The 26,371-nt window shown below is 35.8% G+C and overlaps 4 protein-coding genes across 5 annotated transcripts; 1 reads left to right on the top strand and 3 right to left on the bottom strand.

Annotated features, from left to right (window-relative positions):
- The first annotated feature begins 156 nt into the window (after window positions 1–156).
- On the top strand, window positions 157–13,288 carry LOC102589969 (ARF guanine-nucleotide exchange factor GNOM-like). Of its 2 annotated transcripts, none has more exons than XM_006344197.2 (3): window positions 157–337; window positions 7,609–8,440; window positions 9,273–13,288. In XM_006344197.2, the coding sequence occupies exons 2-3, from the start codon at window positions 7,706–7,708 to the stop codon at window positions 12,867–12,869; spliced, it is 4,332 nt and encodes a 1,443-aa protein (XP_006344259.1). In that variant the 5' UTR covers window positions 157–337; window positions 7,609–7,705; the 3' UTR covers window positions 12,870–13,288. The 2 variants fall into 2 exon arrangements, with proteins under 2 accessions (XP_006344259.1, XP_006344260.1); XM_006344198.2 differs by having other exon boundaries at window positions 7,613–8,440.
- Window positions 13,289–13,777: 489 nt separating this feature from the next.
- On the bottom strand, window positions 13,778–17,549 carry LOC102590491 (transmembrane emp24 domain-containing protein p24delta9-like). The gene is made up of 4 exons (XM_006344199.2): window positions 17,246–17,549; window positions 15,075–15,284; window positions 14,172–14,248; window positions 13,778–14,080 (listed from the first exon to the last, which is right to left on the bottom strand). The coding sequence occupies exons 1-4, from the start codon at window positions 17,456–17,458 to the stop codon at window positions 13,936–13,938; spliced, it is 645 nt and encodes a 214-aa protein (XP_006344261.1). The 5' UTR covers window positions 17,459–17,549; the 3' UTR covers window positions 13,778–13,935.
- Window positions 17,550–20,005: 2,456 nt separating this feature from the next.
- On the bottom strand, window positions 20,006–20,395 carry LOC102590837 (uncharacterized). Its single transcript, XM_006344200.2, has one exon. It carries the CDS (start codon window positions 20,393–20,395, stop codon window positions 20,006–20,008), a length of 390 nt encoding a protein of 129 aa, XP_006344262.1.
- A 2,673-nt stretch (window positions 20,396–23,068) lies between these two features.
- Window positions 23,069–26,155, bottom strand: LOC102591198 (uncharacterized). Its single transcript, NM_001288467.1, is given in 3 exon segments — window positions 23,069–23,156; window positions 24,442–24,515; window positions 25,919–26,155. Coding segments are annotated over 3 exon segments (399 nt in total).
- Between the last annotated feature and the right edge of the window lie 216 nt (window positions 26,156–26,371).

The following is a 26,371-nucleotide window of genomic DNA, read 5'->3' on the forward strand; positions in this document are numbered from 1 at the left end:
GGGAGCGCTAATTCATAATGAACTCAGTATGCAATTCAAATTTAATCGGAGCTTCGTACGGACATGAAAATAAAAAAAAATAAAAATACTCATAAATTATTAATATTAATATACTCGTAGTTAAAGTATTATTTTTAAAAATTAGGAGTAAAAAAATCGTAAAACTAGTTGAGGTTACAAATACAGTGACAGACTAAAGTGATTGGACAGAAAGGGCTACTAAACTTTATAAAATTCACTTTCAAGGCCCTACATTTTACAATTGATTTCAAATAAGTCCATCTTTCTCCGGCGAACTCCTCGGGATCTCCTTTCCTTCCTCCGACGTAATCCAGCCGTAAGTTCCGCCATTTCCATTCTACATTTCCTGCTCTTTTTTCAGATAAAAATCCTAGTTCCTCTTATGTATTCCATTTTGCTTCACATTTCGTAAAAGCTACGAATTTTTGGGGGTTTAGTTTTTGCTCTCTCCGTTTCGAGTATTCGTATATCGTAATCTGTTTTATTGGCTTCTACAGCTACATAATATACTGTGATCTTTCTAATAATTCAAACTGCTAATTAGTCAAGTTAAAATATTACTTATAAAATTCACTAATTTTGAGAATTAATTTTTGTCTGGTAATTAGTGATTTGCTTGTTCACTAAGTTTATTAAATTAAATACTGCATCTTTTCCTATGTGAGCTAATTTTTAGGCATTATTTGGCTAGTGATGTTTATTATAATAGTTACATACTATCAGGACTTTCAAGCAGTCAAATTTATTTAATTATTCAGATTTTAAGCTTTGATGTGATCTGTTTTTCTATTTTTTCAGATGAAAATGACTTTTTCAAGTAAATTTAATGTGCAGTACAATATAATTCATGTTTATAATAGTGTAGAACCTATTTTGACTAGTAATTGAAAACATATTAGTATATAATTACATGTTAATAAAATAAACTATCTAATATCAAATCCTAACCAATTTTGGTTTCTTATTCCAACCTTGAATTAGTCTTCCAACATTCTCCCGTTATTCAAAGTTATATTTCCAATTGTTGATGCACTAGTCACCAACCTCCATTTTTATGCACTTGTCACCAAACTTCAATTGTTGAAACACTTGTCTCCAACTCTCAATTGTTGATGCACTCTGTAACCAACTCGTAATTGTTGAAGTACTTGTCTTCAACTTTTTTTTTTTCTTTTTGTTTTGTTGATGCATTTGTTGCCAACCTCCAATTGTTGAAGTACTTGTCTCCAACTCTCGACTGTTGATGATCAATATATTTTTTCATTTGTTTATGCACTTGTCATCAACTTTCTATTGTTGGTGCATTTTTCACCAACATTTAGAAATAATTTCTTCCTTTTGTGCTATATTTGCTTGCTCCTTTATAAACATGTTTGCATTTTTTCTTGATCCTATATCAAATTTTCACTGTCGACAATTTTCTGTGAGTTTGCGACCGTAATCCTTGTCCACAGGGGCGACATACGTTGGCTAGTGCCCCTGCGTCAACAAAAGTTATTTGATACTCTACTAAGATTGTAGAAACTTTGATACCTATAAGAATGAAATTGATTTCAGAACCTCATAAATTTGTTAATGTTCTCCATAAATCTTCTCTACTAGAAAATAAGTAATAGCACACCTACTTAGGCATGAATTGAATAAATTAACCAGTAACAAATCCTAACCAGTTTTGGTTTCTTACTCCAACTTTAAATTAATATTCCAACAAAATGTTTTCTTCTGTTACCACTTACCACTAGTATAATATATAAATCAGATTAAAAAATTAAGTCAAAACCCGTGTAAATATTGGAATGTACAAAATCATGGCCGAAGTGTTGGTTGAAAGATTGAAGGTGAGAGATAAGTTGATCAATACACATTAGAGGGCCTTCATAAAAGGAAGACAAATTATGTATGCTGCTTGATAGCAAGTAAGTATGTTGATACTAGACTGAGAGGTGTGGATCCTGGAGTAATGTAAATTGGAAATTGAGAAGGCTTATGACCATCTCGATTGGAATTTTCTACTCAGTATTGTCAGGGACTCAGATAGATGGGATTTGACAGCAGATGGCTGAAATGGATTGAATTCTGCATCAAAAACACTAGGTTCTTAATTCTGGTTAATGGAGAATCAGCTTTTTTTTTTCAGCAGAGAGGGGGCTCATACAGGGAGATCCCCTATCAGCTTTCCTCTTTATCATAGCTATGGAGGAATTCAATAGTATATTGAAGATTGCCACTCAGAGCATATGGTTACAAGGCTTTTGAATTTGAAAATGGGCAGATGAGACACTGTAAATTTGCCACCTGTTGTATGTAGATGACCCTGTAATTTTTTATGATGCTAATCCTGAGCAACTATCTTAGGATGATGCTAGTTATTTTTGAAGCTACATATGGAGTGTAAGTTAATTGAAGGAAAAGCAACATCTTTCCTATTAAGGATGTTTCACAGATGCATGTTGCTGACAAATATTCTGGGGTGTGGGGTGGAAAAGTTGCCTACTGTATATCTTGGAATGTCATTGGGATCAAAACACAAGGCTCTTGAGATTTAGGATGGCATTATAGAGAAGATAGAAAGAAGCTTGCAATGTGGGAATCTCAGTATCTCTCTTTAGGAGGCAAGTTAATTTAATCAACTCTTTTTTGGATTCTTTATCAACATTTGTGATGTCCTTATTTCCCATGCCAAGAAAGGTAATCGAAACTCTTGACAGCTTGAGAAGGAACTTTCTGTGGCACGGTTACAAAGAGGCCAAAAGTTTCAATTGGGTGAAGTGGGAAACAGTCCAACAGAGCAGAGAGCAAGGAGATAAAGGGTTAGAAACTTGAAGCTATAAAATAACAGCTTACTCATGAAATGGTTATGGAGGTATAATGAGGAGGGTCAATCTCTTTAAAAAGATGTAATCTATAGAAGTATGGGCAGAATGGACAATAGTGTATTGATGAAGTCACAAACACTTTTAGAGTTGGAGTTTGGAGAACTATCAGGTTTTTATAGACACCCCTGATGAGGAATATAAGCTACCATGTGGGCAATGGAAGAAAAATACTCTTCCGGAAAGACAATTGGACTGGGCAAGGAACTTTGCTGGAGACCTTCCCTGGACTATTCTATATTTGCACCAATTCAGATATCACAATAGAAGAGATTTGGACAACATAAGGTTGGAGTCTTGTTTTCAGGAGATTGTTGAATGATTGGGAAGCGGAAAGGGTGGTTGAACTGTTAGAAAGAGCGGGAAACTTTACTGGGGCAACTACTGACTTGACACCATCAGATGGAGGCACAATGAATATGGGCAATTCTCAGTAAATATAGTATACAAGAGGGGCCTGTCTGAGTTGGCAGGAAGTTTCACGGGTCTATAGCATGGCACGAACAAAGGCTAAATGCTTTTTATGGTTGGTGGTGAAGAAAGAATGTCTTACTCATGAAACACTTTAGAGGAGGAAAATCCAGAGATGCTCTCTATGTATGGAGGCAGCAGAAACTAATAACCATTTGTTATTGCACGGTAGGTAACATCATCAGAAGTCTAGGCACTTTTTATCTGTTTGGCTAGGGAGGAATGGACAATGCCAGAGCATACCACAGACTTACTGAGCTGCTGGATCAGAAGGAGTGGGAGTAAGAGTAAAAAAAAGTGGTGGAAAACATTACCAACATGTATTCGATGGAACATATGGAAGGAGAGAAATGAAAGGATCTTTGAAGGCAGATTCAGTTCCATACAAAAGATCAAATGGAAATGTATTGCCTCTTTATGATTTTACTGTAAAGAACAATGTATATTAGGAGGAAGTACAGATAATGGACTTCTTAGGAGTTCCTTAGTTAACTTCTCCTTGTAAACTCATTTTTTGGAGGTCGCCAGCATACCCTTAATGCTGAGGAATACAAGTTACCAGTTCAAGAAAAAAGTATCCTCATCCTAATTATAGAAATACTAATTGAAATGTGATCGACTAAAATTGTGTCAAAGTCTTACACTCTTTCTAGTTGATATTGATTAATTAATAATATTCTTTAGAATTCAGATTGTATGAGATTACCAGTTTGTCACAAATAGGTTGACTGGATCGGTATTCCTAATTTTACACATAAATAGGTCTTTTTTGATAATTGCGTCGTCCGTTCCAATTTACGTGCACCTTGAATAATTTCATAGGATACCTGCTACTCCCCAACATCGCAGATATCGACAACTCTGTCCACCAAGACTTCGACTGATGAGAGGAAATCATAGTGTTTTTGCCTCTGCTTGGATTTTAACTCGAGATCTCATGATCTCGCCTTGCTTCATTGATCCATGGATCCTTTATCAGCCATTCACTGGCCTTTACTTTATGTAAATCGCACTCACTCTAACAACGTACCTTTTGTATGACAGGTCAGTGAGAAAATGAGAACAAACCACATATAACTAGATTTTCTTATGAAAAGTTCAAGGATATATATAACTAGGTTGACTAAACTTAAATAGGATATCCTTTATATATTTTTTAAATGACAACAATAACATAAATAGATGAACAATGGCAACAAACTTATAAGTTATAACTAGGAAACGCTGTTAAAAGACAAATGACAAATCAGCGATAGAAAAAAAGTAAATGAATTACATGTTCAATCAACATCCCAAGGATGTCCATCATTCTCTTCTCTAGCATTGTTGTCATTAGCACTAGTTTCGTTTGCAACATTCTTGTCTCCATGTTCAATGAGCTGTCTCTTCCTTTTGTCAAGTTTAGTCCGAATATCAGCAACTAGCTCTAACAAACGTCTACATTTTCTAGCATCAAGTTCATCGAAGCTTCTTTTCCCCTCTAATATTTGGTTGAAGAGGTTTCGTATTTCCTTCTCCTCAGCCATTTGCTCTATTTTCCTAATATATTTTTCCTTGAAGGTAGGTTTCATAAAATAAGAGTGTTTGTCTTATATATATAGATGCCTGATATGATCACATAATTAAATAACTCAAGTTGATTGAGACAATTTGACCAAAGGCAATAAACTAATTGCACAATCTAGATTTTAAGCTACTTATTAATTACTTTCTTAAACAGATGCAATTAAAATCCTAAAAGTCAATCTTGAAGTTAAGGAAATTATCATATTTCCATAATGATATAACTTAGAGTAGGTAAGAAAATCCTTCACCCAATTGAATAATCAAATCAATACATGGATATATTAAAATAATGGAAATAAGTCTTAAAGTCAAGATTTCATAAATATTACTCCCTCCGTTTAAAAAAGAATGGCCTAGTTTGACTTGACACGGAGTTTAAGAAAATAAATCTTAAAGTCAAGATTTTATAAATATTACTCCCTCCGTTTAAAAAAGAATGGCCTAGTTTGACTTGACACGGAGTTTAAGAAAATAAATCTTAAAGTCAAGATTTTATAAATATTACTCCCTCCGTTTAAAAAAGAATGGCCTAGTTTGACTTGACACGGAGTTTAAGAAAATAAATCTTAAAGTCAAGATTTTATAAATATTACTCCCTCCGTTTAAAAAAGAATGGCCTAGTTTGACTTGACACGGAGTTTAAGAAAATAAAAGACTTTTCAATCTTGTGGTCCTAAATTAAAGTTGTCAAATGTACCAAAATGTCCTTTAATCTAATGACTTTAAACATGCCGCGCAGAAAGTTGCAATTAAAGTGTTGCAAAAAAAAAGGGATCATTCTTTTTTAAACATATTAAAAATGAAAGTAAGTCATTCTTTTTAAAGCGCTGGGAGTAATAGAAGTGCGGAAGTAACAAAATACACCCAAAATCTAGTGTCATTAGGACAAGAGCTTGCAAGACTTAGTACAATTGTTTCACGCTATACTGTTTGAAATAACAAAGACAAGGAAATGAGATGGAGGAAGTCGGACATCGCTTTAAACTTGTCACAACTCGAGACTACCCCCTAGGCGTAACACCGTGCTTAGAGCCACAAGTGACCCCTAAACTAACCTCATAGTCTGGCATGACACTAAGATTAACATAAAAGTAATGACTGCAAGTAACTGGAATACTATGCGGAAGCTAAAACTGAATTAGTCCAGTAATTGGATTAGACAATATCTAAATAGGCATAAGCTGAATCTAACTGACTGTCTGAAAAGCCTCTACTAAGACGACTTGCTAGGACAAGCCCCTAGCTAACTCTGAACTATCTGAAAATTGAAAGCATAATACTGAATGAAATGTAAAAGATGTCCTTGAAAAATGAGGACTCACCAAAAGTACTACTAAGCTGATATGGAGCACACTAACCATGGCTTGAGTGTTGAACATCTGAATCTATATTATCAAACAATATAGGCAGGAAGTAAGCAGTCAGTACTTAGAATGTACTGAGCATGCATGCTAAAATAACAACTAAGCATGATAAACTGAAGTGACATAAGCTAATGCAATGATCAAGTAAATAACTTGAAAACTGATAACAATGGTGTACTGAAGTAACTGAATACTTGATCATGTAATAACCTAAAGACCGAACTGTAGGAGATACTAACCGACATATAATCATGGGAGCTACTACATGGAGTTTTGTATAATCCCCATCAAAAGGGCCCGATATACTTTGCCAAAGTATAAAGGCTGATTTGAGCTAATGTGGATCCACTAAGCTAATGTCTGTAAAAAACTAAGGAGTCGGCCTCAATTGATGAGAGACCCTTTTTAATTCTACGGTGGTACGTAGTTCTGGGACAAAGAGATTGCTAAAGGTCGTATGCCTCAACTAATGGGTGAGCCTTCATCCCTAGGTTCGCTCGCTGCTAAATAAACTCCCAATGGAACAACATACATTTAATTGAGGACAGTAATAATACTGAATGAAATGTAAAAGATGTCCTTGAAAAATGAGGACTCACCAAAAGCACTACTAAGTTTGATATGGAGTCATACTAACCTCGACTTGAGTGTTGAACGTCCGAATCTATATTATCAAACAATATAGGCAGGAAGTATGTAGTCAGTACTTAGAATGTACTGAGTATGCGAGGCATGCATGCTAAAATAACAACTAAGCATGATAAACTGAAGTGACATAAGCTGATGCAATAACTAAGTAAATAACTTGAAAACTGATAACAATGGTGTACTGAAATAACATATACTACTAACCTACATATAATCATGGGAGCTACTACATGGAGTTTGATGTATAATCCCCATCAAAAGGGCCAGATATACTTTGCAGAGTATAAAGGTTGATCTGAGCTAATGTGGATCTACTAAGCTAATGTCTGTAAAAGACCAAGGAGTCGGCCTCAATTGATGAGAGACCCTTTTTAATTCTGTGGTGGTACGTAGTTATGGGATAGAGATTCCTACTAAAGGTCTTGTGCTGGTGGGAGGTAGCAGGTAACCCGTGGAATTAGTCGAGGGGCATGCAAGTTGGCCTGGACACCATGGTTATAAAAAAAGTTGCTTGTTTCCTGGGATAAGAAGCAGTACCATTATATGGCGTCAATATCTTACCACTATTCTGAGGATGTTTCGCTATCTTATCATTGTTTTTGAGAAGTTGCTTTCCTGAAAAATTTGTTATATGGCCATTCCAATTCTAATGGTGTCTTTTGTAGACAGTGAGGGGTATGCTTTGACTAGCTTCAGCATTCTTCCTGCAAGCTTTTTCTTGATTACATATTCAGAGTTCATTCAAGTTACACATTCTCCGTGATGGGGCGTTTAAGGATACAATCTAGTATCAAAGCAATTGAAGAGGAGCCGGAAGATTGCAAGACCACATCTTCCAATAAAACTGCTATAGCTTGTATGGTTAACTCTGAAGTAAGTGCTGTTTTAGCTGTTATGAGAAGAAATGTGAGATGGGGTGGTCGTTATGTATCCGGGGATGATCAACTAGAGCACTCACTAATACAGTCTCTGAAGACATTACGTAAACAGATATTTTCATGGCAGCATCAGTGGCAAACCATCAGTCCAGCTTTATATCTCCAGCCATTTCTGGATGTTATTCGATCTGATGAAACTGGGGCACCAATCACTGGTGTTGCACTGTCTTCTGTTTTCAAGATTTTGACTCTTGATTTTCTTGATCATAATACTGTCAATGTTGAAAATGCCATGCACTCTGTAGTGGATGCTGTGACCAGTTGCAGATTTGAGGTAACTGATCCTGCATCAGAAGAGGTTGTGTTGATGAAGATACTTCAAGTACTTTTGGCGTGCATGAGAAGTAAAGCGTCAGTTATGTTGAGTAATCAGCATGTTTGCACCATAGTCAACACATGCTTTAGAGTAGTTCATCAAGCTGGAAGCAAGAGTGAGCTCTTACAGCAGACAGCACGTCACACCATGCATGAACTTGTGAGATGTATTTTTTCCCACCTTCCAGAAGTTGACGACATGCAACAATCTATAGTTAGACGAGGCAGTTCCACCAAAAACAAGGTATTGGTGCATCTTTGTTCTTTTATGTATCTCGATTTATCCTTCCTGCAGTATGTTCCATACTACTTCCTGGTTTGGGAAATATTGATCTTCCAGAATTATCTGCAGTCCCCTCTTAGAGTGCAAATCAATAAGAATGGCTGTATAAATGGTTTTATAATACTTCTCATGATCCAGTTTTGCCTTATGGGTATCATTTGATAAAAGAATATTTCTTTGTGTTGGCACAAAGAAAAGATTGGGTTAAGTGGTCTGATAAGGTGGATCTTACAATTCAAAACAAAGTAGCAAGACTGTTATAAGCTAATGAGTAGTTTTTCTTTTCTTTTGCATGTGCATCTAAAATATCTGTTTTTTCTTTTTCTTTCCCTTGGTTGGGGTGGGGGGAGGAGTGGGACAAAAATTATGCTCTAACAAGGTAGTCTTGGTATAATAGCACCAGAGCTGGAGCTTGGGGGAGCATAAGGGGTTCATCCCGACCGGTGGCGGAACCAAAATTTTTACTAAGGGGCGTCACAATATAAAAAAAAAGTAGACACATGTAGAAAATAAGTGGAGCTAACATATAGTATATATACATAAAACTAAAATTTTGACCCCCTTCGCTGGAAAATTACACTATATATACAAGGTCAAAGTTATATATATATAAATATGTTTACTTCTTTAATAATTTGGATCCTCTTAGTGAAATTCCTGGCTCCGCTGCTAATTAGCACCAAAGAGAAATTCTAGAAGTGAATAAAAATGTTTCAAAAATCATTTTCTGTTTTTGCTTATTCTTCTATATGAATGTGTTTGGAGCATTATATGTTAGTTTCTTCTAGCGTAGGTTGTGGACCTTGACAACGAGTACAGTTTCAACAAGTCAGAGAATGGTACTGGTACTTCTGAATATGATAGCCAGCCACTTTCTGGAACTTTTACTTCTTCTGCTTCCACAGGTCTTCTTAACAGTGTTATAGATGAAGGAATGGTCATGAATGATAATGGGAAGGATAATGTTCCTAATGATTTACATCTAATGACTGAACCATATGGAGTTCCATGCATGGTTGAGATATTTCACTTCTTGTGTTCTTTGTTAAATGTTGTCGAACATATAGGGATGGGTCCCAGAGCAAATACCACATCATTTGATGAAGATGTTCCACTGTTCGCCCTTTGTTTGATCAACTCAGCCATTGAGTTGGGTGGCCCTGCTATACACAGTCACCCTAGATTGTTGAGTTTGGTTCAGGATGAATTATTCCAAAATCTGATGATATTTGGCTTGTCAATGAGTCCAGTGATTCTTTCAACTGTCTGCAGCATTGTTCTAAATCTGTATCAGCATTTGCATACTGAACTAAAGCTACAACTTGAGGCCTTCTTGTCCTGTGTTGTCTTGAGACTTGCACAAAGTCGTTATGGGGCATCATACCAGCAGCAGGAAGTGGCCATGGAGGCTCTTGTTGATTTTTGTAGGCAGAAATCCTTCATGGTAGAAATGTATGCAAATTTAGATTGTGATATCACCTGCACCAATGTTTTTGAAGAACTTGCGAATTTATTGTCAAAGAGTGCATTCCCAGTAAACTCTCCATTATCTGCCATGAACATTCTTGCTTTGGACGGTCTGATTGCTGTAATTCAAGGAATGGCTGAGAGGATAAGCAATGGATGTAGGTCACAGCAAAATCCAATAAATCTTGAGGACCATGCTCCATTCTGGATGGTTGAGTGTGACAGCTATAGTGATCCTGATCATTGGGTACCGTTTGTACGTAGGCGGAAGCACATAAAGAGAAGGTTAATGATTGGAGCTGATCATTTTAATAGGGACCCTAAGAAAGGGCTGGAATTTCTCCAAGGAACATATCTGTTGCCAGAAAAACTTGATCCCCAGAGTGTGGCTTGCTTTTTCAGGTTTACAGCTGGGCTAGATAAGAATCTCGTGGGGGACTTTCTGGGAAATCATGATGAATTTTGCATTCAGGTTCTTCATGAGTTTGCTGGAACATTTGATTTTGAAGACATGAACCTGGATATTGCATTGCGGCTGTTTTTGGAAACTTTTCGATTGCCTGGGGAATCTCAAAAAATTGCAAGGGTACTTGAGGCGTTTTCAGAGAGATATTATGAGCAATCTCCACAGATTCTAGCTAATAAAGATGCTGCTTTGCTGTTGTCATATTCACTAATAATGCTCAATACTGACCAACATAATGTTCAGGTAAAGAAGAAGATGACAGAGGAAGATTTCATTCGAAATAATCGGAACATTAATGGAGGTAATGATCTCCCTCGTGAATATCTATCCGAATTGTATCATTCTATCTGCAACAATGAGATCCGCACAACACCAGAGCAAAGTGCTGGTTTTGCTGAAATGAACCCAAGCCGCTGGATTGATTTGATGCACAAATCCAAGAAAACATCTCCATATATTGTGTGTGATTCGAGAGCTTACCTTGATCATGATATGTTTGCCACCATGTCTGGTCCAACTATTGCTGCTATCTCTGTGGTATTTGATCACGCTGAACATGAGGATGTCTACAAAACTTGTATTGATGGTTTCTTAGCTGTTGCCAAGATTTCAGCTTGCCATCATCTTGAAGATGTTTTGGATGATCTGGTAGTATCTCTATGTAAGTTCACAACTCTCTTGAATCCTTCATTGGTGGAGGAACCTGTTTTAGCCTTTGGCGACGATGCAAAAGCAAGGATGGCAACTGTTACAGTTTTCACTATTGCAAATGAATACGGTGATTTTATCCGTACTGGTTGGAGAAATATCTTGGATTGCATCTTGAGATTGCACAAGCTTGGCCTTCTTCCTGCTCGTGTGACAAGTGATGCAGCTGATGACTCAGAGGCACCTTCTGATACAGGACATGGGAAGTCCTTGCCTAATTCGTTATCTTCTGCACATTTGCAATCCATAGGTACTCCTAGAAGATCTTCTGGACTTATGGGGCGATTTAGTCAGCTCTTATCTTTAGATACTGAAGAGCCAAGGTCTCAACCTACTGAGCAACAACTTGCTGCTCACCAACGCACACTGCAGACAATTCAGAAGTGTCGCATTGATAGCATCTTTACAGAAAGTAAGTTTCTTCTAGCTGATTCCTTGCTACAGTTGGCACGGGCTCTCATATGGGCTGCAGGAAGATCTCAGAAGGGTAGTAGTTCTCCTGAAGATGAAGACACTGCAGTATTCTGCTTGGAACTGCTGATTGCGATCACCTTGAACAACAGAGATAGAATTAGACTTCTTTGGCAGGGAGTTTATGAGCATATTGCTAGTATTGTCCACTCAACAGTAATGCCTTGTGCTTTGATTGAGAAAGCTATATTTGGACTCCTTCGCATCTGCCTGAGGTTGCTTCCCTATAAAGAGAACTTAGCTGATGAACTTTTGAGATCACTACAACTTGTTCTCAAGCTTGACGCCCGGGTTGCTGATGCATACTGTGAGCAGATTACACAGGAAGTCAGTCGGCTGGTTAAAGCAAATGCCACGCACATTCGTTCTCAAATGGGATGGCGAACGATTACTCTTTTACTTTCTATAACAGCAAGACATCCAGAAGCTTCTGAAGCAGGATTCGATGCCCTGGTTTTCATTATGTCTGATGGAGCCCATTTGTCCCCAGCTAATTATGTTCTTTGCATCGATGCAGCTAGAAATTTTGCAGAGTCTCGTGTTGGACCTGCGGATAGACCTGCTCGCGCGGTGGATCTTATGGCAGGTTCAGTTGCTAGTTTAGCATGCTGGTCCAAAGATACTAGGGAAGCTCTGGCAGAGACTGAAGCTGTGAAGTTGTCCCAAGATATCGGAGACATGTGGTTGAGGCTTGTACAGGGACTGAGGAAAGTTAGCTTGGATCAGAGAGAAGTTAGGAATCATGCTCTTTTATCCCTACAAATGTGCCTGAAAGGAGATCATGAAATTTACCTTCCAAATAGTGTATGGTTACAGTGCTTTGATATGGTCATTTTCACAATGTTGGATGACTTGATTGAGCTTGCATCACAAAAAGACTACCGAAACATGGAAGAGACACTTGTTCTTGCCTTAAAGCTCCTTGCGAAAGTTTTTCACCAGTTGCTGCATGAGCTATCTCAATTGACCACATTCTGTAAACTGTGGTTGGGTGTCCTCAACAGGATGGAAAAATGTATGAAGGTGAAAGTTAGAGGTAAAAAAAGTGAAAAGCTTCAGGAATTAGTCCCTGAACTTCTGAAGAACACCTTGACTATAATGAAGTCTAAGGGGGTACTTGTTAAGAGAAGCGCCCTCGGTGGAGACAGCTTATGGGAATTGACTTGGTTGCATGTAAATAACATTGTTCCTTCTCTGCAATCTGAGGTTTTCCCTGATAATGATTCAGAAAATGTACAGCCTGATCCTGTGTTTTCTGAAACCAATCCAAATGAATAGCTTGTTGAGGAATTATTCAACCTTGTCTCTTCAAGTCATCAGGAGAAAACATGTTACTGTGCTTTTGCCCCAGAATGAGAACACAGATAAATGTCTGGTGAGTTTCTGCAAGAAATTTCAACAAAGGTCTTTCTCAGATGATTGTATTGTATTGAGCTCATATGTACAGAACACGAAGTTTTAATCTTGTTTTTACTCTTTTGTTTTGTCAGTGTGTTGCTGCACGAGTTCTACTAATCTGTCTAACATCCATAATATAATATATTTGTATCAGTCCATTCTGTATTTGAATTTTGTCATAGGGAGTGTTGTTGTTCAAGTTTTCAACTCTAAGCTTGTTAAAGAACCATGGTATTGAATGGCTAGTGGCCTTTGTATTTTGTCATCATTCCATGAGGTGAATATTGGATTTTGTTTAGCAAGGAGATGGGATCATTCTTAAATTTTTCAGCCCCTATTCTTTGTGTTCTGTTTTTAGCCTCATGTTGTAGAAATGGTTTGTCATTCTTCTTTTGTATTTTGTTATATGATGTACTGAAGCAAAACTATTTTAATATTTCTATCAACTAGTTGTATTATTACTCACTAACTATGAAGTTTGGTTATTAATCTCTCTTTGGTTCGAATAGTATCATGTCAAACATTATTCAATTTCACAGAAGTTTTATGTTCAAAAAGATCATTTTCTTGTATGACAGTGATTTCAGATTGAAGTCATACAACCAAATCTTTACTTGAATCCAAACTTAATAATTGCATAGTAAATCCCTTCTTTATTACATCAAACACTTGCAAGTTGTTGATTCTTTAAGAAACATCAGTACTGATATTCTGTAATGAAAGTTCCCATATTAGGCCTTTGGTAACAAATTCTTGTTCTGTGAGTCTTGTTTTGTGGAAAATTAGAGTCAGAGAGAAGGCAAACAGAGCTCTGAGAGTAACACATGCATTTCAGAATACAATTTTCTATCACATTGTACATGAAACACAACTTCCCTTCTAACTATTGTGTTGTCTATAAAAAATTCTACTGGAACGGGAGAGTAGTGAAAATATCAGAATAACATTAGATTAGCTTCTTCTTTTCGAAAAAGGTTTTCAAATGCCACAATTGCAATCCTGCTACAGATAAGCATACACAGATTGACAGTCCAGTCATCCAAGCCATTTTGGAGTTGGTTGATCTGTTAAGTTCTTGCATTTCTTCCTCCCTGTAATATGTCGAAAAATTTCAAACTCTATTTCATTAGCTTAGTTAGATTCATGAGGATGATATTGATAACAAGAATAAGGTTAACTCACCTTTCACGTAGATAAAACATCTCATCATGGATGTTTTTAACATGTTCATACATCTTCTTCAGTTCTAATTCCATAAGCTGACAAGATAACAGATGAAAAAGCATTACAAATCAAGCAGTCGGTGGAATCTGATGCAGTCGAAAGAAAACCTCTCTTAACATTCTTTTTTTTCAGGCAAAACGGCACATATACAAGAAAATGGAAAAAAGCATGGAGAGACTACTTGGTATGAGTTCAAGGTCAATAATCACACTGCAAATCAAATGTACCTTCCAAGTTAAGAACCTGGTTATTCAAACAAGAACAGAATAAAATGCAGTATATTCTGCTTTAATTGAATTATATTCAACTAAAATTCATATGATCGTATAACTCATCTCCCGCACCTCTCCACATTGGAAGGAGTTATCTCAAGAATAAAGCACATCAATTTACAAGAGGCTCCTGAAATTCTGATACCTTGCCCATAAAAAGAACCTGGAAGGCCCCAAACTGCTCAATCCAATCATTTCTTTGTTTTTTTTCTTCTAGGAAGTCAAGTTCATGAAAAGTACTTGTATATAACAGCCAAATGGTAAGCCTGAGCCAAAAAGCTGCAGTCTTTGAGGCTGCTTAAGTGCAATTAGATGCTTCTTTAAGATAGAGCGCAGTTCAGACGTTCAGGAACATTTAAAAGTTATTCAATAAATGTTTCTTTCATATTGTTAAAGTGAAACGCTCTAAGAGCTATGCATTCTCATCTGAACATTAGTTTTGATGAAACAAAAAGGGAGTCATGGAGGCACAGAATAGGAACGAGTCAATATGTGTGAAACAGCCAGTGTGACTCAAGACGAATTAGATAGGGACACCCACATACGTGTGATTTGGCATAAGCAATCATGAAGAAGAAATAAGGCTTACGTCAACAGAGCCTTTCTTGGCAACATTAGTCCAGTCCTTAGCAGCTACACCACTCTTCCAGTCGAAATTAATAGTCATAGTAACAGGGGGCTTGTGATCAGCAGCATAGAAGCAAGTCATATAATCCCCAGCTTCTGTTGTCTCAAAAGCAAAATGCCCCTCATGAACATTATCCGCATAGTGAAAAGTATTCCCATGCGTAGATGTCACCTAATTCACACAAACCACATAAAACTTCATCTTTTGACCAGAGGAAACTGATTAGTCTGATCAATGTAACATATGATATACAAAAGTTCTTGATTTATGCATGAGAGAGGAGCATATCTCATCATTTATGAACCTAGGGGAATCACGTTTTTTTTAAAGAAACCTATGACAATCCTTAAATCACATGTATCCTTATTACTCGTGCATCCAAATAGCTTTAGAGAAAAGAAAGCTCTTATTAAAATTCAGAATTTTGTGGTTCATCAGGACAAAATGCAAAAGAATCAAACAGATTTTCTCTAGCTAAAATATCCAAACTCAAGTATTAGAAGCTAACTCCGCCTGATTGAGTTTCGTATCCTGAGTAAGCTCACATTGCCAATCCCAATCCCAAATAAATAAAAAGGGCAAGGTTAATACAGACTATGCAAATCAATCAAGCAGATATTGACTAACCAAAAGTTCCAACTGAAGGGTTTAGAAGCTAATCCTGCCTGCTCACATTTTTTGCCACAATCCCGATATAAGAGAGTGACAAAGTTGACTGCCAGTGTAAAGCTAGCCAACTTATGACAAATCAACATAATATTGAATGCATTGTGACATGTTCATTCCGATACATGCTATATCAGTACTGTTAGAATGAAACAAGTTTATATGGAGTAAACAGAATACTCCCTCCGTCCCATATTACTTGTCCACTTTCCCCTTAACACGCCCCTTGCAAAATCATAAATAAGAAGGATATTTTTACTTATTTACCTTTAGCTTTTTTTAATACACTCTACTTATATGCCTTATCCATCAAGACGAAGAATGCCTCAAACTAATAAACTCGAGTTAATGAAGTATCAAGATCATTTATGCAAAAGTCAGTTCACCTTAATATTTTGAATTTTTCATAGCACTGTTTGAAAACATCTCAAGGTAAAAGATTTTCGGAGCCAAAATTTTTTCCATGAAAATTGCTTGAATCCTATATGAAAATGAAAAAATTCCCTATAAAAAGAATGATTGATCTGCTAAAAAATGCAAATGGACGCGAGTTAAGAATTTAGGCAATTAATGCACTCTTTTGAGTAAAGTGTACATGTAAACGATTAACAATAGAGGAACTTTACAATATTTATGCAGGTGATAAATACTTTTTACACTTTCAAAACGAATTAGTTTTAAGTGCAAAACAGAAAGTAACTAATTATATCCTTGTTTTGTAAATTGACAAGTAATTTGGAACAAATAATAGGTAATGTGACAGGTAATATGGGACGGAGGGAGTACAACATATTCACGTAACCTATCCTAACTACTTTGGAATTAAGGTATATTAATATGGTTGTTGTAGACGGTTTCGCCAAGAAGACCCATATAGAAGGTAAAGTGTTGTCTGACAAAGACAATTCCATACCCAATAAGAGTTTGTTTGGATGGACTTATAAGCCAAAAGTCATAAGTTAAGTTTTCTAACTTATGACCAATGTTGCATGAACTCTTCACTTTCGATGCCACACCCACATCGAATTCTCCAAAAATACACTACTTCTGGAGAATGCGACACACATCCATTGACATTTTTGACGAGTGCATCCTCCCTTACGACTTTTAGCTTCTTCTTTTTTTGTTATTTTGGTTTAAAACTAAGTCATTAAAAGCACTTTACAATCCTACTCAAACACTACAAAAGTGTTCAAAAGCTATTTTAGCTTAAAAACACCTAAAATAAACCAATCTAAACAGGCTCTAAAACTCGAAACTGATACCTCTCATTAAGGATTAACGAGTATTTACCCCTCCACCACAATACTTGTTGATTCGGGTAAAGCTCATACACGCTTACCCAAAAGTTCAAAAACTCATATTTTTTACCCTAGAAAAATCAAATCAAACACACCCAATTGCTTCATATCCCAAATATCAATCAAAATCATACAAAAATCTAAAAAAAAATAAAAAAAATTTACCCTGATGGTGACTTTGTGAGTATCTGGCAAAGGATGTGGTTCATTGGGATTGACAATATGATATTTGCCAACAGTCATGGAATGACTCTTGATATCTTCAGCTATGCATTTTGTGCGACCAGATAAAACTTCGAATTGCAGTGAATGTATTTTCATTGAAAAAAACATCAAGATTAGAAACATAAACAGTGATTTACTTGTGAGGATCTTCATTTTTTTTTTAATGATAAGACTTTTGAAGAAAAATATAGCAAAACAATAAGGTTTTGATTTGGTAATGTCTTACTCTTCTCCAACAATGGGAGGTTTTATTCTAAATAATTATAAGTATTTTTATATCTTTTAATCATTAATTTGATTTTTGTTTATTTAGTTATTGCATATGTAATTTTTTTTTATGGACAAAATTGTTTGTACTTTGGAAGCTCTGTTTGACTTGTTCTTTTAAGTATAAAAAAAAAAATGTGTTGCAAGTTTAGCCCACCTAACATAATTTTAGAGTTTTTTTTGTTTAATCATATTCCTTTGATAGTTCATATATAGTTAAAATTTCTTTTAAATTGTTAAACGCTTAAAATTGATGATCGAAATTAAATATATTTGTCAGTTTATTGGAGTAAACCGATGAGCAAGAGATATCGATTTTTGCTTTGTCGCTTTAGAAGAATCAATGAACAAAGTCGAAAAATATTGAGGGCGGTCTATCGGTTCCTTTAATTTTATTAGGTTGGATTATGTAAAAATGAATTTCCGATGGACAATGTCGTTTTTAAAATTTTATTTTATAAATTAATTTTAATAAATGAACATTGTTGGATGAAATGCGTGGTTGAATCAAGCAAGGACATGTGGGAGATGGCCAAAGTAACATAACACATCGAGAGGTTGTTGATACAACTCACCCCGTAGAAATCAGGCTAGACCAAGGCCTAGAAAAAAAGCCAACGATCATTATTAGTTGTTATGAAATTGTCTCACGAGTGAAGTTAGACGTTACTCTTTACTCTTAAATGTCATTAATTATGTTATTTATCATGAGTTACAGTGATTAATTATGGACAATCATCTCCGGAAAAACACCCTTTAGAAAAGTTGTGGAATCATAACCTTGTAAACAATGAACTTCTACTTTATTCTTTGGCAATTTTGTTACTTGTTCGATTGACTCATTGCATAAGTTAAGCTTTCCCGAGGATATCTCCAACATCAACGTCACTAGAATCAGGTTGACTCAGGCTATCCTAATTCTTTATTTGCTTAATATATTCAATTTCTCATTAATTTATTTCTTACTTGCTTAGTAAATCATTTACCTCAATTGGAATAATATCTTTCATCCTTTAAATTTTGTGTATAAATTCAATTATACTTTTTCGGAATAAACATGAGTTGTGTGCACCATCTCAATTTGTGAGGGGCATGGAAAAAATGTCCTAAATTGTTGTTATTCATCCTCAAATCCTTAATTTATTATGATAATTGTCATAATGCTTGTACTTTTAATAGTATGAATTTTTATGAAAAAATATTAGAAAAATATGGGGATCTATGTGAGAAAATTCAAATGAGATAAGACACTTAATAGAAGGAATACATGTGTTTGGACAAGAGATCACATGGTTTGGTAGTGTTATGCTATTCATGCTTGGAGTTGGAGGCTAAAGTGAGTGTAAAGATTGATGCGTGTAATGCTCAACAAATTAGTTATAAGTTAAAAGAACGAAAAAAGAATTAATAAGTGAAATTGAGAAGCTAAAAATGGAGAGTTAATATTCAACTATACTTTATTGAAGATGTCTTAAGCAAGTAAACAATGGTGAAAATGTCGGAAATAACACACTTCTAGTGTTAAAGTGTGTAAAAATTGAGTCCTCCAAACCTATGGAGAAGAATGTATAGATAAAGAATAAGACTCTTACATCCTAAAAATTGTCATGCCGAAGAGATAAAACAACACACCTCACTTAAATGTTCATACGATATCTATTGTTTACTTTTTAATTTTTACACCACCACTCAAGAGCAAAGCAAAAAAATTAATATACAAATAATTTACTTCTTAACTAGCCACCAAACGACGTCTAAGTTCGGTTAAAGATGATATTGACGACAGAAAAGTATACAAGTATCAAATGTAAAACTACTTGACCCACACTACTAAAACAATGCACAACTAACCATGGAATGATTACAGAGTAGCATAACACTTGTGCACAGCTCAACTAATTTGATAGACCAATCTACATTTTTGCCTCCGCTGGAAACTAAATCTAAAATCTCATTATTATTAATCTGCTTTATTAATTACCAGGCCACACCTCTACAAGATTCCTTCGTGTATATATTCCGCCTTGCCACAGTCACAAGTCTATTTATCATGTATATCTATCACCCTGTCATAGTCACAAGACTGTTTATCATGTATTATATATATCTACCGCCCTGTCATAGGATTTATAGTCGCGACTCATATCATAGTCAAACTAGAGATCATAATTTATCAAGTAAATACCGAATGCATAAACAAGGAAATACAATGCAAATTACTCTTTGCACTTAAATATTACAATTCTATGAACTGATGAAAAATCTGTAGCATTTTTATTACAATTATTTATTGGACAGATAAATTAGTCAAAAAACTCTCCATTTTCTCTTTTCAATTCTCAAAAAACAAAAACAAAAAAATCCTAAATTCATCTCTTTAGGGGAAAAAAATAATCAAAAATCATACCCAGAATCTTCAAAAAAAAAGAAAAATTACATTTCTTCTTTCTGCTCAATCGATTCTCTGTTCTTCTCGAATTCAGCAATAACCTTAGCTTCTACATCTTTCTCTACCTGTAAAATTGGAGCATAGTAATCGGAATGAGCTTCCATACATTTCTGCAAAGCAGAAGTAACTTGGAAACATTTTTCTGCAATGTCTTCATTGTTTTTTTCCCCTTGTTCAACGCATTTTTCCCAATCGATAAAAGGGTCTCTACATCCACCTTCTTTCATGAATAAACAGAACCCACATTCTTCTTCTTCTTCTTCGTCTTGTTTTTCCTCGTCTTTTTTGAGAATTTCTTCTTGGGTTTTGGTATTTATGTTGGATTGGGGATTTGGTTCGTGGGTTTGCGAGGAATTTGAAGAAGAAGAAGACATAGTGGTGAAGTTGGTGGAGCTAGGGTTTGAGATTGAAGGCGGAAGGTAATTGTCTTCCTTTGTTGCTCATAAAACCCCTCTTTAAGCCCTTTTTCTCAAAGATTAAAAAAACTCTTTTTTTTGTCTTTACTTTTTATTTTAGAGTAATTTTGCAAATGAATTTTATTTACATATTTTTAACTGGTATTTTGGAAGAAAAAAAAAAGAATTATGCGTGTTTTCAAACATCTATTATATAAATAAGTTAATTATATAAAATATATATGATTCTTTAAATACATATTATATTAAATATGTCAGGTTTGTAATTCAGGGAAGTGGGGACATTTGACATCGATATCACAGATTGTATTGGTGCAGCGTGGATGAAGTAGAGTCTTTGCTTCTGGAGTTTCTGTGATAAAAAGGTACTATTAAAATTTAAAGGTACATTTTATAAAGTTGTGGTTAGACCGACGTTATTGTATGGGGTAGAGGATGCATATCGTGGAAATGAGGATGATGAGATGGATGTGTGGGCATATTAAGAGTGATAAGATTAACAATGAGGTTATTCGAGATAAGGTAGGAGTAACGTACGTGGTGGACAAGATGAAGGAAGTGAAATTGTGAGGATTTGTACATGTGAAGTGGAGATGCATAGACATTCCAATAACGAAGTATAGAGGCTGGATGTAATAGGCACGAGGAGAGGTAGTGATAGACTGAAAAAGTATTGGGAAGATGTAATTATACAAGACATGCCACAAATTCAGATTACCGAGGACATGACCTTAGATAGGACGGTATAGAGGTTGCATATTAGGGTAGAAGTTTAGTAGGTTGTGGAGTGATATCTTGTGTTTGTCATTATACTAGTTGTATTCTTATAGTTCTACTTTTTAAAATTATATCATCATTTATTTATTGTGTTTCGGCTACTGTACTATTTTGTTGTTGTTTATATATATATATTTTCTGTAGGCTTTGCTTTGCTTCTCTTATTTGTTGTTATGTTTTTGTCACTTTTCTCTTCTTATACTTAAAATTGTTGCACTTGAGCGAAAAGTCTTTCGAACAACGTTTACCTCCATGAGGTAGTGATAAGACCTCCATACAATTTATCATCACTATACCCCAGCTAGAGGTATTCACTAGGTATGTTGTTGTTTTTGATATTGTATGGTCAGATGTGTTTTTCAAGATTTTTTTTTTCAATTTTTCATGTGTTTGCCCATGAATATATTGGTGATATGACTTTCGGAGGATTTCTTTGTGTAATCTTTATAGAACACTCCGTAGGGAGTTGGGGGAACAGTACATACAGTCTCACCATTATTGAGGCATTTTTGGGCATTTAGGGGCCAATTTACAGGAATTGAGTGATTTTCTTAGTTTTTCGTGTGTGTTAGCCCATTAATATTTTGGTGATATGACTTCTGAAGGATTTCTTTCTAAAACCTTTATGGAACCCTCCGTAGGGAATAGGGGAGAAGTAAGTACCGTCTCACCATTTTCCTAAGACATTTACGGGACAATTTACAGAAATTAGGCGATTTCTCAATTTTCTTGTGTATCAGCCCATGAATATTTTGGTGAAATGATTCCGAATGATTTCTTTGCAAAATCTTTATAGAACCCTCTGTACGGAGTAGGAGGAGCGGTACGTACAATCTTACCATTTTTCTGAGGCATTTTGGGGATTTAGGGGCCAATTTACAGGAATTAGACGATTTTCTCAGTTTTTCGTGTGTGTTAGCCCGTGAATATTTTGGTGATTGGTTTTCGTGTGTTAACCTATGATATTTTGGTGATTTATTTTTGTGTGTGTTAACCCATGAATATTTTGGTGGTTGATTTTCGTGTGTGTTAACCCATGAATATTTCAGTGATATGGCTTCCAAATGATTTATTTGCGAAACCTTTACGGAACACTCCATAGCAAGTTGGGAGATCAGTATATACAGTCTCACCATTTTTGAGGCATTTTCAGGCATTTAGGAGTTGATTTACAAGAATTAAACGATTTTCTCAGTTTTTCATGTGTTAGCCCATGAATATCTTGGTGATATGACTTTCGAGTGATTTCTTTGCAATTTTTTTACGAAACCCTACGTAGGAAGTTGAGGGAGCAATATTTTCCCTACTTCTTAAAAAGTCACTTCACTTATTTTTAAGAAGCTCGGACATTGTTGAGTGTTCTCATACATGGGAAAGTTTGAAGACTGGGGAGTTGATGGAATCAATAAAACACACCAAATCATAATAGCCATGGGAAATAATTAAAGTGAGGAGCAAGTGTTGCAGACATAGTTCTCTTCAAAATAAGCAGATAAGCATAAGTTGCTGCTTCAGACTGCATGTTGATTCTATAGCCTCTTTAAGTACTAATTAGAATTTAGAACCAAAGAGCTATCTGTTGATGGCATGACCTTCCTCTGGTATGCTTTCTAGTCTCCAATTCTTATTATTTGGCTAGATTTACTTGTCACCAATTCAAGGGAAGGTTAGAATAAAGCAACTGATATAGTGCAACTTAACATGGAATTTGAGTACATGCTGCAATGACTACACTACAGTACACAATGCGGGCATGATACAACGTAACCTTCCTAGTTTCTAACTGGAGATTCTACTACAAAGAAAGGGATTTGAAAATGAAGAAAAATATGTCGAATGATCCCTTCAATTTGATCAACCGGTAGAATTGTTCTCTTCACCAGGGTTCTGCTTAATCCCACTGCAACAAAAGAAATGTGGCAACTTGACTCGACCACAAGCCCTGCAAGTTTATTTGCATCAACAAGATATGTCAGATACTTAAGCAAGGATTACTGACTGCATGAAAAACCTCAGAGACTCAAACGTTCAATATATACTCCTCATTCAGTCACTTAAAAAGATAACATCTTTCAAATCATTTTCTTAACCAAATTATGCTAAAAACTTAGACCCTCTTGAAAGCTGACTCAATGTTACTCTACATATAAGCACTGGCGTTAAAACGAGCCATCAGATGTTTTTCAGCAAAATTAAGAATATAAAACTGAAAAGAAGAAGGAATTAACCATGAACAAGACGAGGGCATATAGAGGAAGAGAGTTGTCAATAATAACAGCAGATAAACGAAATTCAAAACAGGCAAATGCCTGGAAAAAGAAAATGTGGATAGCAGATAAAATCTCCCTGACATTCGGAAACACAACCATACGTTTTCTGACAGCGTGTTTGTATCTTTCCTGAGTAGATGAACAAATCTTTTGCCTATTAATCACAGTTATCAATTAATTCTGTTTTTTATGAGTAAAGAGAAACTTTTAACTGTCATCTGCTTCATAACACAGTTAAGACCAATGCTATCAGCAATTGACACTTCAACAATAAGGCGAAATGCGGCCACCCACCAACCCCCTAGTTTGAAGCAAATTTTTGAAACTGAAGTGCTTCAACTAAAATAAAACCAACTATAGTAATAGTGCAGTTATAGAACCTAGTTAGAGATATTAATCAACAAAGTCACCACTGAAAGTTTCCAAGCACTTAATTTCTCAATCAGATATTTTTGACTCGGTCCAAGTTCTCAGACCGATTTCTTCCTTTCATTTATCAGTACACAGAAGAAAAACAACAATTTGAACTTCCAAATAGAAGGTTAACAAAGTGTTGACCAAATAATGGCGAATAAGCTAAGCAATCCAATGCAAGCTCAATACATGGAGTAATTATCGAAATAATCATTTCCTTCTTATTTGATTTTCTTTTACTCAAAAATTGTATGCCTCCTCTTTTACTCTTTTTATTTGTTTTACTTTTGTACTATTTGGGGGGCTAAGGTGTTTTCCAAATTCAAATATTAGATTGTCCTCGAGATGGTTCCTATTATTTTTGAGAGATTGCAGGTAGAGTCGGATTTTTTCCAATAAACTCAAACCAGCTCTTCTAAATTCAAGAGTATACAGGCTAAATGACACCAGGGATTTTGCTTATTAGTTAAAAAAATTTTTTGAAATAGTATTAGTAAAAACTTTTCAAATCCAAATTGTATTCTTTGCTGGAAAAGCTCTTACTTGCAACGAATAATCACTGGAACGGGTTTTAGAGCCTTTGGTCCATTCCTTATGCCTCTCTTGTGAGGAGAAACCTGCATTATTAACCACAATCCATTAAAAAAAAAGTCAGATGTAAATTCTATAACACTCTCTCTTCACAGAGCACCATCCAACACACATAAGTTCAGAGCATGTACGTATTTTGTGCATACATGTGATAGAATAGGAAAATCTAAACAAGCGCAAAGCCAACATGCACAACCAGATGAAAAACATTACAAACGGTTAGTTTGGTTTAAAACAATGACCTATGTTGCTCAATACCATACCCCTGTTTCATGGAGGTAGAGAGACTATTTCCAAAAGACTCTCGACTCAAGTAACACATATATCGCAATTAGAAAAGGAAAATACAGAAGAAACGAGGACATATCAAATAATAGGAGAAGTATTACATAGCATTCAGAAAACAAGGAATAACAACAGCCAAATAATGCAATAACCAAAGCACAAGAAACAATAGCTAGTATCATCCAGTTCTATGGTGTAGTGGTTAGCACTCTGGATTTTTTGTCATAAAAAAAAAGAAACAATAGCTAGTAACAAAAATCGTAGGATAAGAAACTACAAGAGTAAATGATGCTACTGGTATGAAAGGAGAAATAGGTACGGTGCACGTGCACCAAACTATCACCAAGCCTATCCCATAAGAAAGTGAGACAACGCTCACTAATCCGTAATCTAGTCATGTCCCCGATAAGCTAAAGATGTGTCATGTCGTGTCTAATCGTCTCTCAATACTTCTTCGGCCTACCTCTACCTCTCCTTAAACCCACCGCAGTCAACTTCTCACACCTCCTCGTGGGGGCATCTTCGCATCTCCTTTTTATATGCCCAAACTATCTTAGTCTCGCTTTCATCATCTTCTCTACCACGGAGGACACTCCTACCTTCTCCTAGATATCTTATTATTAATCTTAGTGTCCTTCTCCTAGATATCTGATTATTAATCTTATCTCTCCTAGTATGCCCACACATCCGCCTCAACATCCTCTAATCATGGCTTCATTGCTTATTTATCAAATGTTTATGGTTTATTAGTTGCTACTCAACTTATTGATACGTGCTAGGACACGACTTGCATTTTGAGAGGATCCGACCCCGGTGCAGCATCATTTTAGAGGATCCAAGCGACAGAGAGTCAGAGACAATGGCTTTGCTTTTCTACAGCAAGGATCATATCCCAAGCTATCACTGATCCTCAAGGGGAAAGATATGTTCACAGTGATCCTAAGCGGCAACTAACTTCAGAATATTCCTCGAGTCATCTAGCTTGTATTGCCTCTAATTGCTATGCACAAGCAAATATGCAATACTTCCTAAAAATTCAGTGCTATATATCTATCATATTAAAGGATATATTTAACGATTCAATGGATTAAGCTAAACTAAGCTGAAACCGGCAACACTTCTAAAAAGAAGAAAAAAATCAAACCTTCTTCTTAGGAACAGCCATAAGCTCCATGGACCCCCAATTGAAAGGTGAATTTGGAAACATGCTGCTGTTATTCTCATTTTCAGGTAAAACCAACGATGGTGATGTCTCCGTCAGCCGATCAACCACGCTATCTAGAGGCGCCGGACGTGAAGTGATGTGGATAAATCGTCGGAGATTAGAGTTCACACCGGCGAACTTCCCGGCGGTTCGTAGCATCGTTCCCCTTAACGCCATTTTTGCTGGGTTTTGGCCGTGCTGAGAATAAGCAGAAGAAAGAGTGAAACACTAAGGGCTCGGAAGTTGTATGGGCCGAGTATAATGGGCCGTCTCCTTTTTGCATTTGTTCGATTAATTTTGTTGGATACACTGTATTTATTCACTCAACTTAATTATACTATAATATACAATTTCGTTGGATATATTATATCTATTCGCTCAATTTAATTATAT

This window comes from Solanum tuberosum, unplaced genomic scaffold (genome assembly GCF_000226075.1).
Source record: "Solanum tuberosum cultivar DM 1-3 516 R44 unplaced genomic scaffold, SolTub_3.0 scf00051, whole genome shotgun sequence".
Taxonomy (NCBI): Eukaryota; Viridiplantae; Streptophyta; class Magnoliopsida; order Solanales; family Solanaceae; genus Solanum; species Solanum tuberosum.